General features: G+C 42.7%; 1 protein-coding gene across 7 annotated transcripts in view; it reads left to right on the plus strand.

Annotated features, from left to right (window-relative positions):
- ESYT2 (extended synaptotagmin 2) overlaps positions 1-12,574 on the plus strand; it is an 81,278-nt gene that overhangs the window by 43,941 nt on the left and 24,763 nt on the right. For all 7 annotated transcript variants that reach the window (XM_032394405.1, XM_032394406.1, XM_032394407.1 and 4 more), the window contains 3 exons: positions 2,917-2,972; positions 7,877-7,997; positions 11,463-11,639. In XM_032394405.1, coding sequence (XP_032250296.1) covers positions 2,917-2,972; positions 7,877-7,997; positions 11,463-11,639 — 354 coding nt within the window. The remainder of the gene's footprint in view (positions 1-2,916; positions 2,973-7,876; positions 7,998-11,462; positions 11,640-12,574) is intronic.

The raw sequence follows: 12,574 nt of genomic DNA on the forward strand, positions 1-12,574 counted from the left end.
TTCATGAAATACACAGATTCATTTGTGTTGTTCCGTGAAAATATAACTACACTATTGATTCCATTTCTCCTAGGAGAGCTGCAGCGGCCCAGAGAGGGGGTTGGGAAATGTCTGTCTCTTCAGTTTCTCCCAGAGATCTCAGTAGTCCCAGTGCAAGTGGTTGGGCTGGTGACAAGGGACGCTAATTTCATTTGCTTTTCCCAAGCACTGCCTTGCTTCCAGCCCTCTTGTGGCTTCCCCCTTTATATGCTCACTTTCCAAACCTCTCACATTCACTCATTCTCACATGTGCTCATACTCACATGCTCATTTTCTTGCACTTGTCCTCACACATGCTCTCACACTCACACACTGGTTCACACACAAGTTCTCTCTCCCCTTTCTCATCCCCCCATGGCTCTGGACTCTTCCTGTCCCTTCCTCCCCTTGCTCAAGGACAGGCCAGCTCCTCTTTCCAGGGCCTCCAATGGGTCCCTTCCCTGGGGGCTTCTTTTCTTGCATTCACATCTCTTCTCAAACCCAGCTAAATCCTGTTCCTGCCTCCCTGGTGTTTGGTTTCTCTGAACTTGGGTAGCATTTAAATGTATCTCCGCATTTTGACAAGGGTCATGAGAGTAAGCCCTCTGTCACCTGACACTTGATCATCTCTAGTTAAAGTCCCTTCCGGTGGGCCCACCTTTGACAGGACCTCTCATTCATCTTTGAGTGTTTCCCGAGCTTCCTGATTCAACAAGATGCCCCAGGCTCATCTTAACACTTCTTGCCCCAGTCCTGGAATCAGCTGCTTCTTCACAATCCCTTGGAAGATGTATTTAGAGATCATGATCAGGGTGCTGGCCGGTGCTGGTTGCCCCAGACTGCGATTGCTTCTACACCTGTTCTTGGGGAGGGTGGGTACGAGGGCACCAGTAGGAGTTTGTACTGATATTTGCAATAAATTTGTATTTCACTTCTCTTACTCTGAAAAAACTTAGTCTTTCAGGACTTCTTAAAAAAAATTTTTTTCAGGGCACCTGGGTGGCTCAGTTGGTTAAGCGACTGCCTTCGGCTCAGGTCATAATCCTGGAGTCCCGGGATAGAGTCCCGCATCAGGCTCCCCACTCAGTGGGGAGTCTGCTTCTCCCTCTGACCCTCCTCCCTCTCTTACTCTCTGTCTGTCATTCTCTCTCTCTCAAATAAATAAAATCTTTAAAAAAAAAAATTTTTTTTTTTCCCAGCTTTGGTCTATCCAAAAGAATCTTGACTCTTCTAGCTTGTGTTTATTTATAACTCTACACTTCCCAAAGGGATTTGAGCAGTTTTATTACTGCAACTATATGGGTAATTGAGATCATGCAATTTCAGTTAGCATTTCTTCTACAAATATAAAGCACAAGTAATTTTATTATGTGCAATATGCACTCTGATAAGAAAGCAGTTTTTCTAATCAAGCTTTTTTTTTTTTACCCGTCTACATCCACTAAATGGAATCTTATCTTAGCCAACTATGTAGGAATTATTCTAAGTAAATACCCAAATACCCACTAGAAAATTGAGCAAATAAAATACAAATGTTGGCTGAGTGGATAGAACATGTTCCACTGATATCAGGAAAATGTAAATTGAAGCAGGGATAAAGTACCATTTTTAAACTACCAAATGAACTGATTTTTAATATCTATTTTTGGGGAGAGTATAAAGGACATTTTATACATTTAGGGTAGGAATATATATGTAAATCAGTACAGGATCTTATTTTGGGGGCAATTGGGTAGCATCTGTGAACATAAAAAATAAACATATAAGGGGCGCCTGGCTGGCTCATTTGGTGCAGCATGTGATTCTTGATCTCAGAACTGTGAGTTCGAGCCCCATGTTGGGTGTAGAGATTACTTTAAAAAAATAAAAATCTTTAAGGGCACCTGGGTGGCTCAATCAGTTAAACATCTGACTCTTGATTTTGGATCAGGTCATGAGGTTGTGGGATTGGATTGAGCCCCACCTTGGGCTCTTCCCGCATTGGGCTCTTGGGTCAGCACAGAGTCTGCTTGAGATTCATTCTCTCCCTCTCCCTCTGCCCCTCCCCCCGCACATGCAGAGGTGTGTACTCTCTCTCAAATAGATGAATAAAATCTTTAAAAAATATAATAAAAATCTCTTTTATTTTAAAGATTTTTATTTATTTGAGGGGGTGTGCCTGGGTGGCTCAGATGGTTAGGCGTCTGTCTTTGGCTCAGGTTATGATCCCAGGGTCCTGGGATCAAGCCCTATGTATGGCCCCCTGCTCAGTGGGGAGTCTGCTTCTCCCTCTCCCTCTGTCTCTGCCCCTGCTCGTGCTCTCTCTCTCTGTATCTCTATCAAAGAATAAATAAAAGAAATTAAAAAAAAAAAAAGCACAAGCAGGGGGAGGGAGGGGCAGAGGGAGAGGGACAAGCAGACTCCCCACTGAGCAGGGAGCCCGACATGGGACCTGATCCCAGGACCCTGAGATCACGACCTGAGCCAAAGTAAGACACTTAACTGACTGAGCCACCCAGACGCCCCTAAAATAAAAATCTGTAAAAAATAAACATACATCTTTGACCAAAACTTTCACTTTTTGAATACCGGTTTGCATGTGCTACAAGAACATGTATATAAAAAGATATTCACTGAATCAAAGAGAAATTATAAATATTCTAAGTGTCCATCAGTAGGAAAGGTATATAAATTATTTGATTTTACCAGAGGAAACAGATACTATCAAAAACTAAACAAAAAAAGAGATAGCTCTTCATTTACAAACAAAGGACGATGACTTTGATATTTTACAAAGTGAAAAGGTGTAGGATAGTATTATGAATTAATGCATTTTGCTTATTAAAAAACCTGTTTGATTTAATTTGGTAATTGGAAATAATTTGGAAACTTAATATTTTTGCCCTTTTTTTAAAACAGCTTATAGAAATTAACTGGACAGGACTGACGAACCTTCTCGATATCCCTGGATTAAAGTAAGTATGATGTCATGTCATGTGGTTAGCTTGTTGTTGGTGTCGTGTGCATTTCTAGTGTCATGAAAACAACACAGAATGGGTAAGGCCACTACCGGGCAGCATCCATGCCTCTCAGCGGGCTCTTGTGTGCGGCTCAGGTGAAGAGACTGGCTAGGCTCCGCTCTCCTAACTGCATCTGAGACATGGGACCAAGTGAGCAGGAGAGTGGGTGAGGGTGTTAGACTGAGTCACTCACCTTTCATTTTATTTTTCATTCATCGTGAAGCATCTTTCCAGCTTTGGTATTTTCTTTTTAACTTTTTTATTTTTTTTTTTAAGTAGGCTCCATGCCCAGTGTGGTGCTTGAACTCATGACCCTGAAATCAAGAGTCACATGCTCTACCAACTGAGCCAGCCAGTTGCTCCAAGCTTTGGTGTTTTAGAAAAGTAACAAACAGCCTTTTAATATTCTGCAAGTTAATTTTTTAATTTGGTTTTTCTTATTTTCTCAGAAAAATAAAACTTTAAAAATGAATATATGTTTCAGAACTAGCCCTTTGGGTTCTTTTTAGGCTGTGCTACTGCCCCCCATGCCTCCCATTGCCCACAGAGGGGTAAATGTAGGTACTAGACCTAGGAATGTGTAGGGTCACCCCAGGGTCTGGGTGCAAGAGCTGAGAAACCTAGAGTTTCTGCCTCACGTTACTGGGAGTCCCTTCATTATTCTGTAGCAATCTCACATCTAAAACATGAGGAAATTTGCCCATAATAAGCTTATTAAACCATGAATGGCACATCCCTGCTATGAGGAAAGTGAAGTCTTCCTCAGGTCACAACCATCCATCTCACCTGATGGGAGGTGACTGTTTGTGATGGACCTATTGTTGCCAAGCAGGAAATTCTGGAAGCCTGCCTTTGTTATTTACTCTTGTATTTAAATGTTGAAATACAGTTAAACATGTTCCTAGTAGATAACTTTCCTAATCTGGATTTTTTTTCTAAAATAGCTCAGAAATTAAAGTGGTCTGTTTTTTTTTTTTTCTATTCCTATGTGTTTGTTTATGCCCCTAAAATGGCCATTAGAAAGAACTTTATATTGTTTCATTATCAGAGAAAATTTAGGACTTTAATAAAATGAGGCATAGTCCTCATAATAAAAATCTTTTTTAGGTACTGTGGCTTAATGGATATTGAAAGTTCTGTTATCTTTAAAAGATCTTTACAAAGAAAGGACAATTTAAAGAACTGTTGAAGTATTCATTAGGATACTTGGTTGCAAGCAACAAGCCCAACATAAGTAGACTTAAATAAAAAAGTAAATAAATGAGTAGGGGTTGTTTGGCTGGCTCAGTTGGAGGAGTGTGCAGTTCTTGATCTTGGGGTCTTGAGTTCAAGACCCACAGTGAGCGTAGAGATTACTTAAATAAACTTTAAAAAGAAAGTAAATGAGTAAATACTATTAAGACGATTTATTCATTTATCCAACAAATAGGTATTGTGCCTGGTATGAGCCAGCCACTGTTCTTAGTGCCGTGGTGTAGCTATGAACGGAACGGTCACACCTGCTCTCATGGAGCTCCCACTCCTGGCTTATTCCTGGCTCGTGTCACTGAGCAGTCTGGAGCATTGTCGGGGTGAAGTCAGATGCAGGCAGGTGTTGCTGTTCAAATGATGCCCTAGGGCTCTCTGTCTCACTCTCGACTCTGCTTCTCTCTGCGTGGGTTTGTTGTCAGGCAGGCCCTTGCTATGAAGTAGCAGCTTCTAGCTGTTACTGTTCGTGCTTAGCAGCTTTAGTCTGAAAAGAACCTTCTTCTGCCAGTTCCAGCAAAAGTTGCCGGGCTGACTTCTATTTGTCCACCCATCCTTGGACAAACCCTGTGATTCTGGATGATCACGTACCCACCCCCAGAAGAGGAACAGGGGGACCAGGGTAGGGATGTGGGAGAAGCAAAGGAACTTTCACCAGTACTTTCATCTGTGGGAACGGATGCTGGTCAGCCAGCCAAACAACAAACCCCTGTTGCCATTTGGTGTAGAAATGTGTTTGGGATGCCTGGCTGGCTCAGTCAGGCAGCCGGCTCTTGATTTCAGCTTGGGTCATGATCTTAGGGTCCTGTAGCGAGCCCCGATTCCAGCTCCATGCTCAGCAGGGAGCCTGCTTGAGGATTCTCTCTCCCTCTCCCCACCCACTCTCTAAAATAAATAAATAAATCTTTTTTTAAAAATGTGTTTGTTCTACGTTCCTCCTTTTATATCATAGGAGGACTGAAATAAACACGGGCTTGTCAAGCAGCTACCTTGTAAATAGCATTGTATTACTTCCCTTACAGCGTGAGCCAAAGGGTATATGCTGCCTTTGGCAAGCCTGCAGCTGGGGGAGTCAGTCTCAGGTCATTTATTTAAAAGAGAGATATGGGGGGCGCCTGGGTGGCTCAGTCGTTAAGCGTCTGCCTTCGGCTCAGGTCATGCTCCCAGGGTCCTGGGATCGAGCCCCGCATCGGGCTCCCTGCTCAGCGGGAAGCCTGCTTCTCCCTCTCCCACTCCCCCTGCTTGTGTTCCCTCTCTCGCTGTGTCTCTCTGTCAAATAAATAAATAAAAAATCTTAAAAAAAAAAAAAAAAAAACCACTTCAAAAAAGAGAGAGAGAGAGATAAGGAGGCGCCTGGGTGGCTCAGCTGGTACAGCATGTGACTTTAGACCTAGGGTTTTTGAGTTCAAGCCCCATGTTGGGCATAGAGCCTACTAAAAAATAAAAATACAAAATGAAGTAAAAGGGAAATATATATACTCGCACACGTATGTCTGTATACACAGAGATACATAAATATATGCACTCAGTTTTATTTAATGGTGGTGTTTAGTGATAATGACAAGTTCTCTTTATATAGTAATAGCTTTTAGCTATTTTATATATAGATTTCTATGCGTGCAGTCTATAAAATATATTTAGTATATAAGGATTATATATATTATTAAAAATATATACTCATGTATATTAGAAATATGGAGGGAAATACACACCAGTCAGAAACAAAGCTGTGGTATAAAAGGTATATATGAAAACATCCCTTTTAAATAAAATTATATTATTTCTATAGGATATATATAATTTATACAAAATTATGTAAAACTTATATAATGTAACATTTATATGTATGTAAATTTTATGTAATAAAATATGTACATATAAACTTAACATAAAATTTGAACTGTGCTTCCCAAAGACTTCCTAACAAATCTCGCCTCGAGCATTACAAAATGGACATCTACATGCTGTATTCATTGTTAAAAAATGGAACCCGGAGTATTATAAAGTAGCAGTAATACCTGAATTACTGCACTTGACCATAAATTTTGGCTATCCCTACATGTTTCAATGAAGAACCCTAAACTAGTGGTAAAGGTATAAGAAGGGATGAGAATTATGGTAGAAACAAAAGTCAGGTGATGAGCAGGCAGTTCCGAAGGACAAAGAGGACTAGACCCAAGAGCCGCTCTAGACCACGACAGCAGCCAGGACAAGCAGAGGGGCCAGCCACATGTCGATGCCCCCGGGGACGATTAGGAGCAGCACTGCAGCCCTGGTAATTCAGGAGGAGGCTGGCGTGTACACAGTGGGATAGAAAGGTGAGCAGGGATGAGGCCCAGGGTGGGCCTTCTGCTTTCCTGGGGGTTGGGCCTCTCAGTCTGCATGGCTGGGGTGGGTGGTGAGACGGTTGGCCTACCACCATAGCGGTTAAGGGATTCTTGAAAGCATAGCATCATCAAAGGGGCTTCTGTTCCAGCAGATTTTTCAGTATAAACACAACCAGTATTTGGGGTTGGAGGGGAATGGCGAAGTAAGAATATGCTTGGTATTCAAACTCTGAAGGACCACCTCACATCGCTGCTTAGTGAGCATATATCCAGTGTCTGGCAGCTGAAACCCTCTCTGTCTCTTTAATGTTAACGTCTAATTCACGGACGTATGCATAAATAGAGCTGTGTTGTCTGTGGGGTTGTGGGTTTTTCAGTCTTTTTTCTGTCTTGGACTGGAAAGTCCTAAGGTAAGACCCCTTCTCTTGTCATTGCATTTGGATACCCAGCTTAGAGTGAATGTTCAACTATTAATGATGGAGACTTTCACTCTGTCCTAGTGGGTGTTTTATATGTACAATTACTTTACATATATCTGTTAACAATTTTAACATCTGAGAAGTACTGGCAAGAAATAAGATTCTTTTAAAACTTCTCAGTTCTGGGTAAAGGTGTTGAAATTTCATTTATGCTTTCAAAACCATTGTCCCATGTTACTTAATTCTCACATTTACCCCAAAGAATGGGCAAAAATATATTAAAAGTACATTTGTTTCTTTATCCTCCACAATTTTATTCATATTACTGAGTTCTCTGTGCAGTGGTATATAGAATTTCAAAATTATTACAGTATTCAGTATGCAAATACAGTGTGAAGAGAGAATAAACTGTAAATTCTTTTACTTGATTGGAAGCTATGCAAAAATAATGAGAAATTTAATGTAAGAAACATGGAATGGGTAGGTGGATGTTTGTTACGGTATTCTTTGCACTTTTGTGGCTGTTTGAAATATGCTAAAAAAAGAAAATGTAATGTGTCTTAGTTGATATTAAATCAATGATGAAGTCACACAGGAACATATGAAACATTATTTAGAATATTGTGAAATGTAGCCAGAATGTTACCTTGTGTTCTCAGCTGTACTTCTCAGCTATATATATATCCCATAGCCATATTGCCGCTAAAGTATTGAATTACTGTCTTAAATGTTGTCTTTGAAAAATTAGACAATTCCGACCTTGTAAATGGGGTGTTGTATCATGTTTGTGGTAAGTTTGCTGTTAAAGCGATAACTAGTATTGATATGCCTGATAGTTGATTTGTTCTTTTTACCACCCACCTAATAGTGGTCTGTCAGATACGATCATTCTGGATATAATATCAAACTATCTGGTGCTTCCCAATCGGATCACCGTTCCTCTTGTCAGTGAAGTTCAAATAGCTCAGTTGCGGTTTCCTATACCAAAGGTAAGTACTCCTGAGCATCCATTGGCACTTAGATACAGAGAAGCTTATCACATAGTTGGATGTTGTAACTTCTCGTGGTTCTCTTAACAGTGACCTTGCCACATGGATCTTGATGTGGTAGTTTGTCCTGTCACACTCCTTAGGAGATTGGCCAGTGTGCATCAGAGACTTCAGGGCAATTCTTAAACCTCAGCCATGAACGTCCAAGGTGCTTAGAGGGATTTAATTCTGCAAATATTATTGCAGGTCATAAAGGACTGCTGTGAGGGCTTAGTTATCTCAGAAAGCACATACTATTTGTATTATCAAAATGTAACAGCTTAGTCTAAGTGATGGGCACTTTGTATAATGACTGGTACAGGGTTTCTCTCAGCGGTGAGAGTGTGGTTACCTCTGGAGTCCTAAGCACCGCGGCAGAAGCAGTGCTGGTGTTCCAACTGCCCTGGACGGGATGGAAAGGGCAGGGCCTGGATCTCCGTCACAGCCCTAGGGTCTAATAGCAGCTTTACTTTTTGGGCATATTACTTGGCATGTATGGACCTCAGTTTCTTCATCTGTAAATTGGGGGTGATGCCTAGCACACAGAGTTAGGTCACAGATACTGGAGTCACCTTCATTTGAGTGAACTATGTAACCTCAACCAAAGACTGAGAAATTGCTGGTCAAGGACATAGTATTCCCTCCACTGGTCAGAGAAGAGGTCCTTGGAGTGGATGGGCCCTCACAGGTTAGTGAGAGCTATTAACCTTCACATAAAACCCTCAGGGGTGCCTGGGTGGCTCAATACATTAAGCGTCCGACTCTTGATTTCAGCTCAGGTCATGATCCTCAGGGTTGTGGGATTGAACCCCACTTTAGGCTCCTTACTGGGTGTGGAAGCTGCTTTAGGATTCTCTCCCCCTGGGGCACCTGGGTGGCTCAGTCATTAAGCGTCTGCGTTCGGCTCAGGTCATGATCCCAGGGTGCTGGGATCAAGCCCTGCATAGGGCTCCCTGCTCAGCGGGAAGCCTGCTTCTCCCCCTCCTACTCCCCCTGCTTGTGTTCCCTCTCTCGCTGTGTCTCTCTCTGTCAAATAAATAAAATCTTAAAAAAAAGAAAAAAAAAAAAGATTCTCTCCCCCTCTTCCTCTGTCCCGCCTGCCTGTCTCTCTCTCTCTGTCTGCCTCTCTCCCTCTCCACCCACCCCCCCAAAATAAAATAAAAAAATAAACTGCTGCTACTTTACCAGCAAAAATGGGTTTATTCGGGAATGGCAGAGAATTGCAATCTGGGACAATTAAGCTATGGCAAAACCATAGGTGATTCTGCGGAACAAAGGAGAAGGAGGCTCTTTTACAGAGGAGAGGGGGCATTGGGAGGGGCTGCATTAAGCTAAAAGTCCACTGGTGTAAACTTGGAGCTGGGAAGTGTAGTGGCTTCTCGTTGGCTGAGCTGTTGCCAGGGCAGGAGGAAACCTTCCTTTCTCCCGACGGGACAGTAAACGAGTATCCACGGGGAGATGCATCTCTCCCTGTTGGGTCTGCAGCGGAGAGTGGACTGGTAGAGCCTGGGCGCTGCCCCCTCTGGCCTCCCGAATCCAATCCAAAGGAGGATTTTCCTTTTGCTCATTTTCTCAGAGCTTTTCCCACTGGGCCCTTCACCCCACTGAATCTGCACCCTCCCGAAGTGGAGCAGGCAGCCCTGTTGTGTGATGTCCGTAATGAGTGTGGCACTGACAAGCACTGGACGGTTTCTTTTACTAAACAGACGGTGTTGAGTTGGTCCTGTTTCACTGGGTGTGTGGTGGTTGTTAGTTTGTTTGCTGAAGTGGAAGTAGACAACTTTGCTTGATGCTTGTTACTTTTTTGTGGTTAAGGTAGATCTCCGTAACAGTGTACAAACCCTCAAACGTGTCTGAGCTGCCTTACATTTTTTGAAAGTACCAACACCCCAGCTAATTGATGCCTGAACTAGTTACACTGTTGGCATTCAGATTTGCTGGGACAGTGCATATGAGGAAGGCAGGTCTTTTTTCCTTAACTTAGGATTTTCATCTCTGAAAACACAAGAATTCTCTTCCATGTAGAAATCCTCGTGCTCCTTTGCCACTCGCACTTTTTATTCCCTGAGCGTGGTGAGCACCTGTGCCCGCCCAGATCCAACCTTCCTTAGCCTTGTGGGGTTTAAAAGCCACGCTCCTTAAACATGTTGCCAGATTATCTAAACTTTAGACACATTTCCTGTAAATGGGAAATTCTCTAAGTTTTTAAAAGCGTATTTATCTGTAAAAATGCATGTCTTCCTAGCTGATTGGGTCAGGACTATTACCCAATGATTTTGAAAGGGTTTTTGGAGAATGCTGCCTCGTGCTAACTTTACCACCATTGTTTGCCTTGAAAGAGGTGTGAGTGAACATTTTTTTATTTTACCAATTAAACAGCATTTTAGGAGAAGAAAACTATGTGTAAAGTCTATGAGTAGTATGTATTGCAAAGCTTCAGTTTCCTATCTATAAAATAAATTTAATGACAGTGCAGTTGACCCTTGAACAACATGGGTGGGGCCGCCGAGCCCCTGTGTAGAAAATCTGCATATAACTTTTTTTTTTTAAAAGATTGTATTTATTTATTTGACAGAGACACAGCGAGAGAGGGAACACAAGCAGGGGAGTGGGAGAGGGAGAAGCAGGCTTCCCACCAAGCGGGGAGCCCGATGCGGGGCTTGATCCCAGGACACTGGGATCATGACCTGAGCCGAAGGCAGACGCTCAACGACTGAGCCACCCAGGCACCCCTGCATATAACTTTTTATTCCCCCAGAACTTAAGTACTAATTGCCTAGTGTTGACCAGATGCCATACCAATGACATAAACCAGTAACACACATTTTATATGTTATGTACTATATTCTGTATTCTTACGATAAAGTAAGCTAGAGAAAAAATGTTACTAAGGAAATTATAAGGAAGAGAAAATACATTTACGGTACTGTTCTGTATTGAAAAAAATCTGTATATAAGTGGATCCACGCAGTTCAAACCTGTTTTGTTCCGGTCAGCTGTATTTCATAGGATTGTTCTAAAAGTTGAAGTAATGAGCGCCTGCCAAGGGCTTAGTGACACTTCTGAGACATCCTGTAATGGTGGTTCTCAGTCACTGTCGTACCGAACACAGGACTGTTGGGTGATCCAGGAGACTAAGTCAGGCTCCTGGGGCTCCTTTTGCACACTGTCACTGGGGGCCTCACCCCTCGCTCCTCCCTGGTCTGCTCTCCTGATGGAAAGTAGTGATACTCAGACACCGCCGTCCGCCCTGCTCTGGCTTTCCCTCCGCACTGCTGCCCGACGGTCCATGTTGACTTTCTTCTCTGCTGCGCAGGGAGAGGGTCTTCGTGTTGTCCGCTCTTCCCCGTTCTTAGGACAGTGAGCATACAGCCGTTGTTCTGCATGTGTCACAGTGACCAGTCTGTGCGTGCTCCTTCTTTTCAGGGTGTTCTGAGGATACATTTTATTGAAGCTCAGGATCTTCAGGGGAAAGATACGTACCTTAAGGGACTCGTCAAGGGAAAGTCAGACCCCTATGGAGTTATTCGAGTTGGCAACCAGATCTTCCAAAGCAAGGTCATCAAAGAGAACCTCAGTCCCAAGTGGAATGAGGTGTATGAGGTAAGATGTGTCCAGTGGCGTCAGTTGGCTTCTCCCCCAATTCTGATTCCACTCCTGTTATGCAGGAGTGTGGTTGGTTTAGAGCATCATTTAAATCATTTTTCTTTCATTTCCCACCTTCAGAAGTATTGTACCTTCTGTCCCTACCTCACAACTTTCTTGTCATGCCAAGGCATAAACAACACATAAATTTTAAACTTTAATTACATTAAACTATCACAATAAATAATTGACAAAGTGATTTCTGTGGTGGTTAACATGTAAACATTTACAAACATGAGATTATGTACTGTTTTGTAAATTCTCATTTACTACATCTAGACATCTCTGTATGTCAGTGAACATAGATGAACATGGTTTATACTTGCCATTCACTGAATAGATTCCATCATTTCTTTACCCAAGGAGATACTGGCTGTTCATTTCAGCATTAGAACCACTGCTATTACCAGTGTAACGGGAATGTATTTTTCTTCACTTGACCAAGTTTTCTCCAGATAAGCTCCTCAAAGTGGAATTGCTGCATCATAAATCATGCTTTTTTGATACATTTTTGCAAAATTGTTCTTCAGAACAGTTGTACACTTTGTGCTCCACCAGCTTCCCATCCTCCCAATCCAGTCTGTTGCCAGATTTCTTAATCTCTAAGTGGTGGTAAATGGATCACTTGTCGGTATCCCAAGAATAGCACTTGAACAGAGCCACTTCAGGACTAGAAAGATGTCCCAGGCCTGTACCAGTCTGTGGGTGCTGTCTGGTGACCTGACTTCGGAGCAGTGGAACTTGACTCAGATAGCTGGAAACACAGTAGACTGTGGGGGGGGGGCCGGTGCTTCAGAACGGTCTCCCGTGGAGACGTGTGTGTGTGGTTGGGCGATGACATGAAGTCAGTGCTGCCGTACTTACCAGGGGGAGAACTGCAGGGAGCTCTTTAC

Source organism: Phoca vitulina, unplaced genomic scaffold, assembly GCF_004348235.1.
Source record: "Phoca vitulina isolate PV1807 unplaced genomic scaffold, GSC_HSeal_1.0 scaffold80, whole genome shotgun sequence".
In the NCBI taxonomy this organism is placed as follows: Eukaryota; Metazoa; Chordata; class Mammalia; order Carnivora; family Phocidae; genus Phoca; species Phoca vitulina.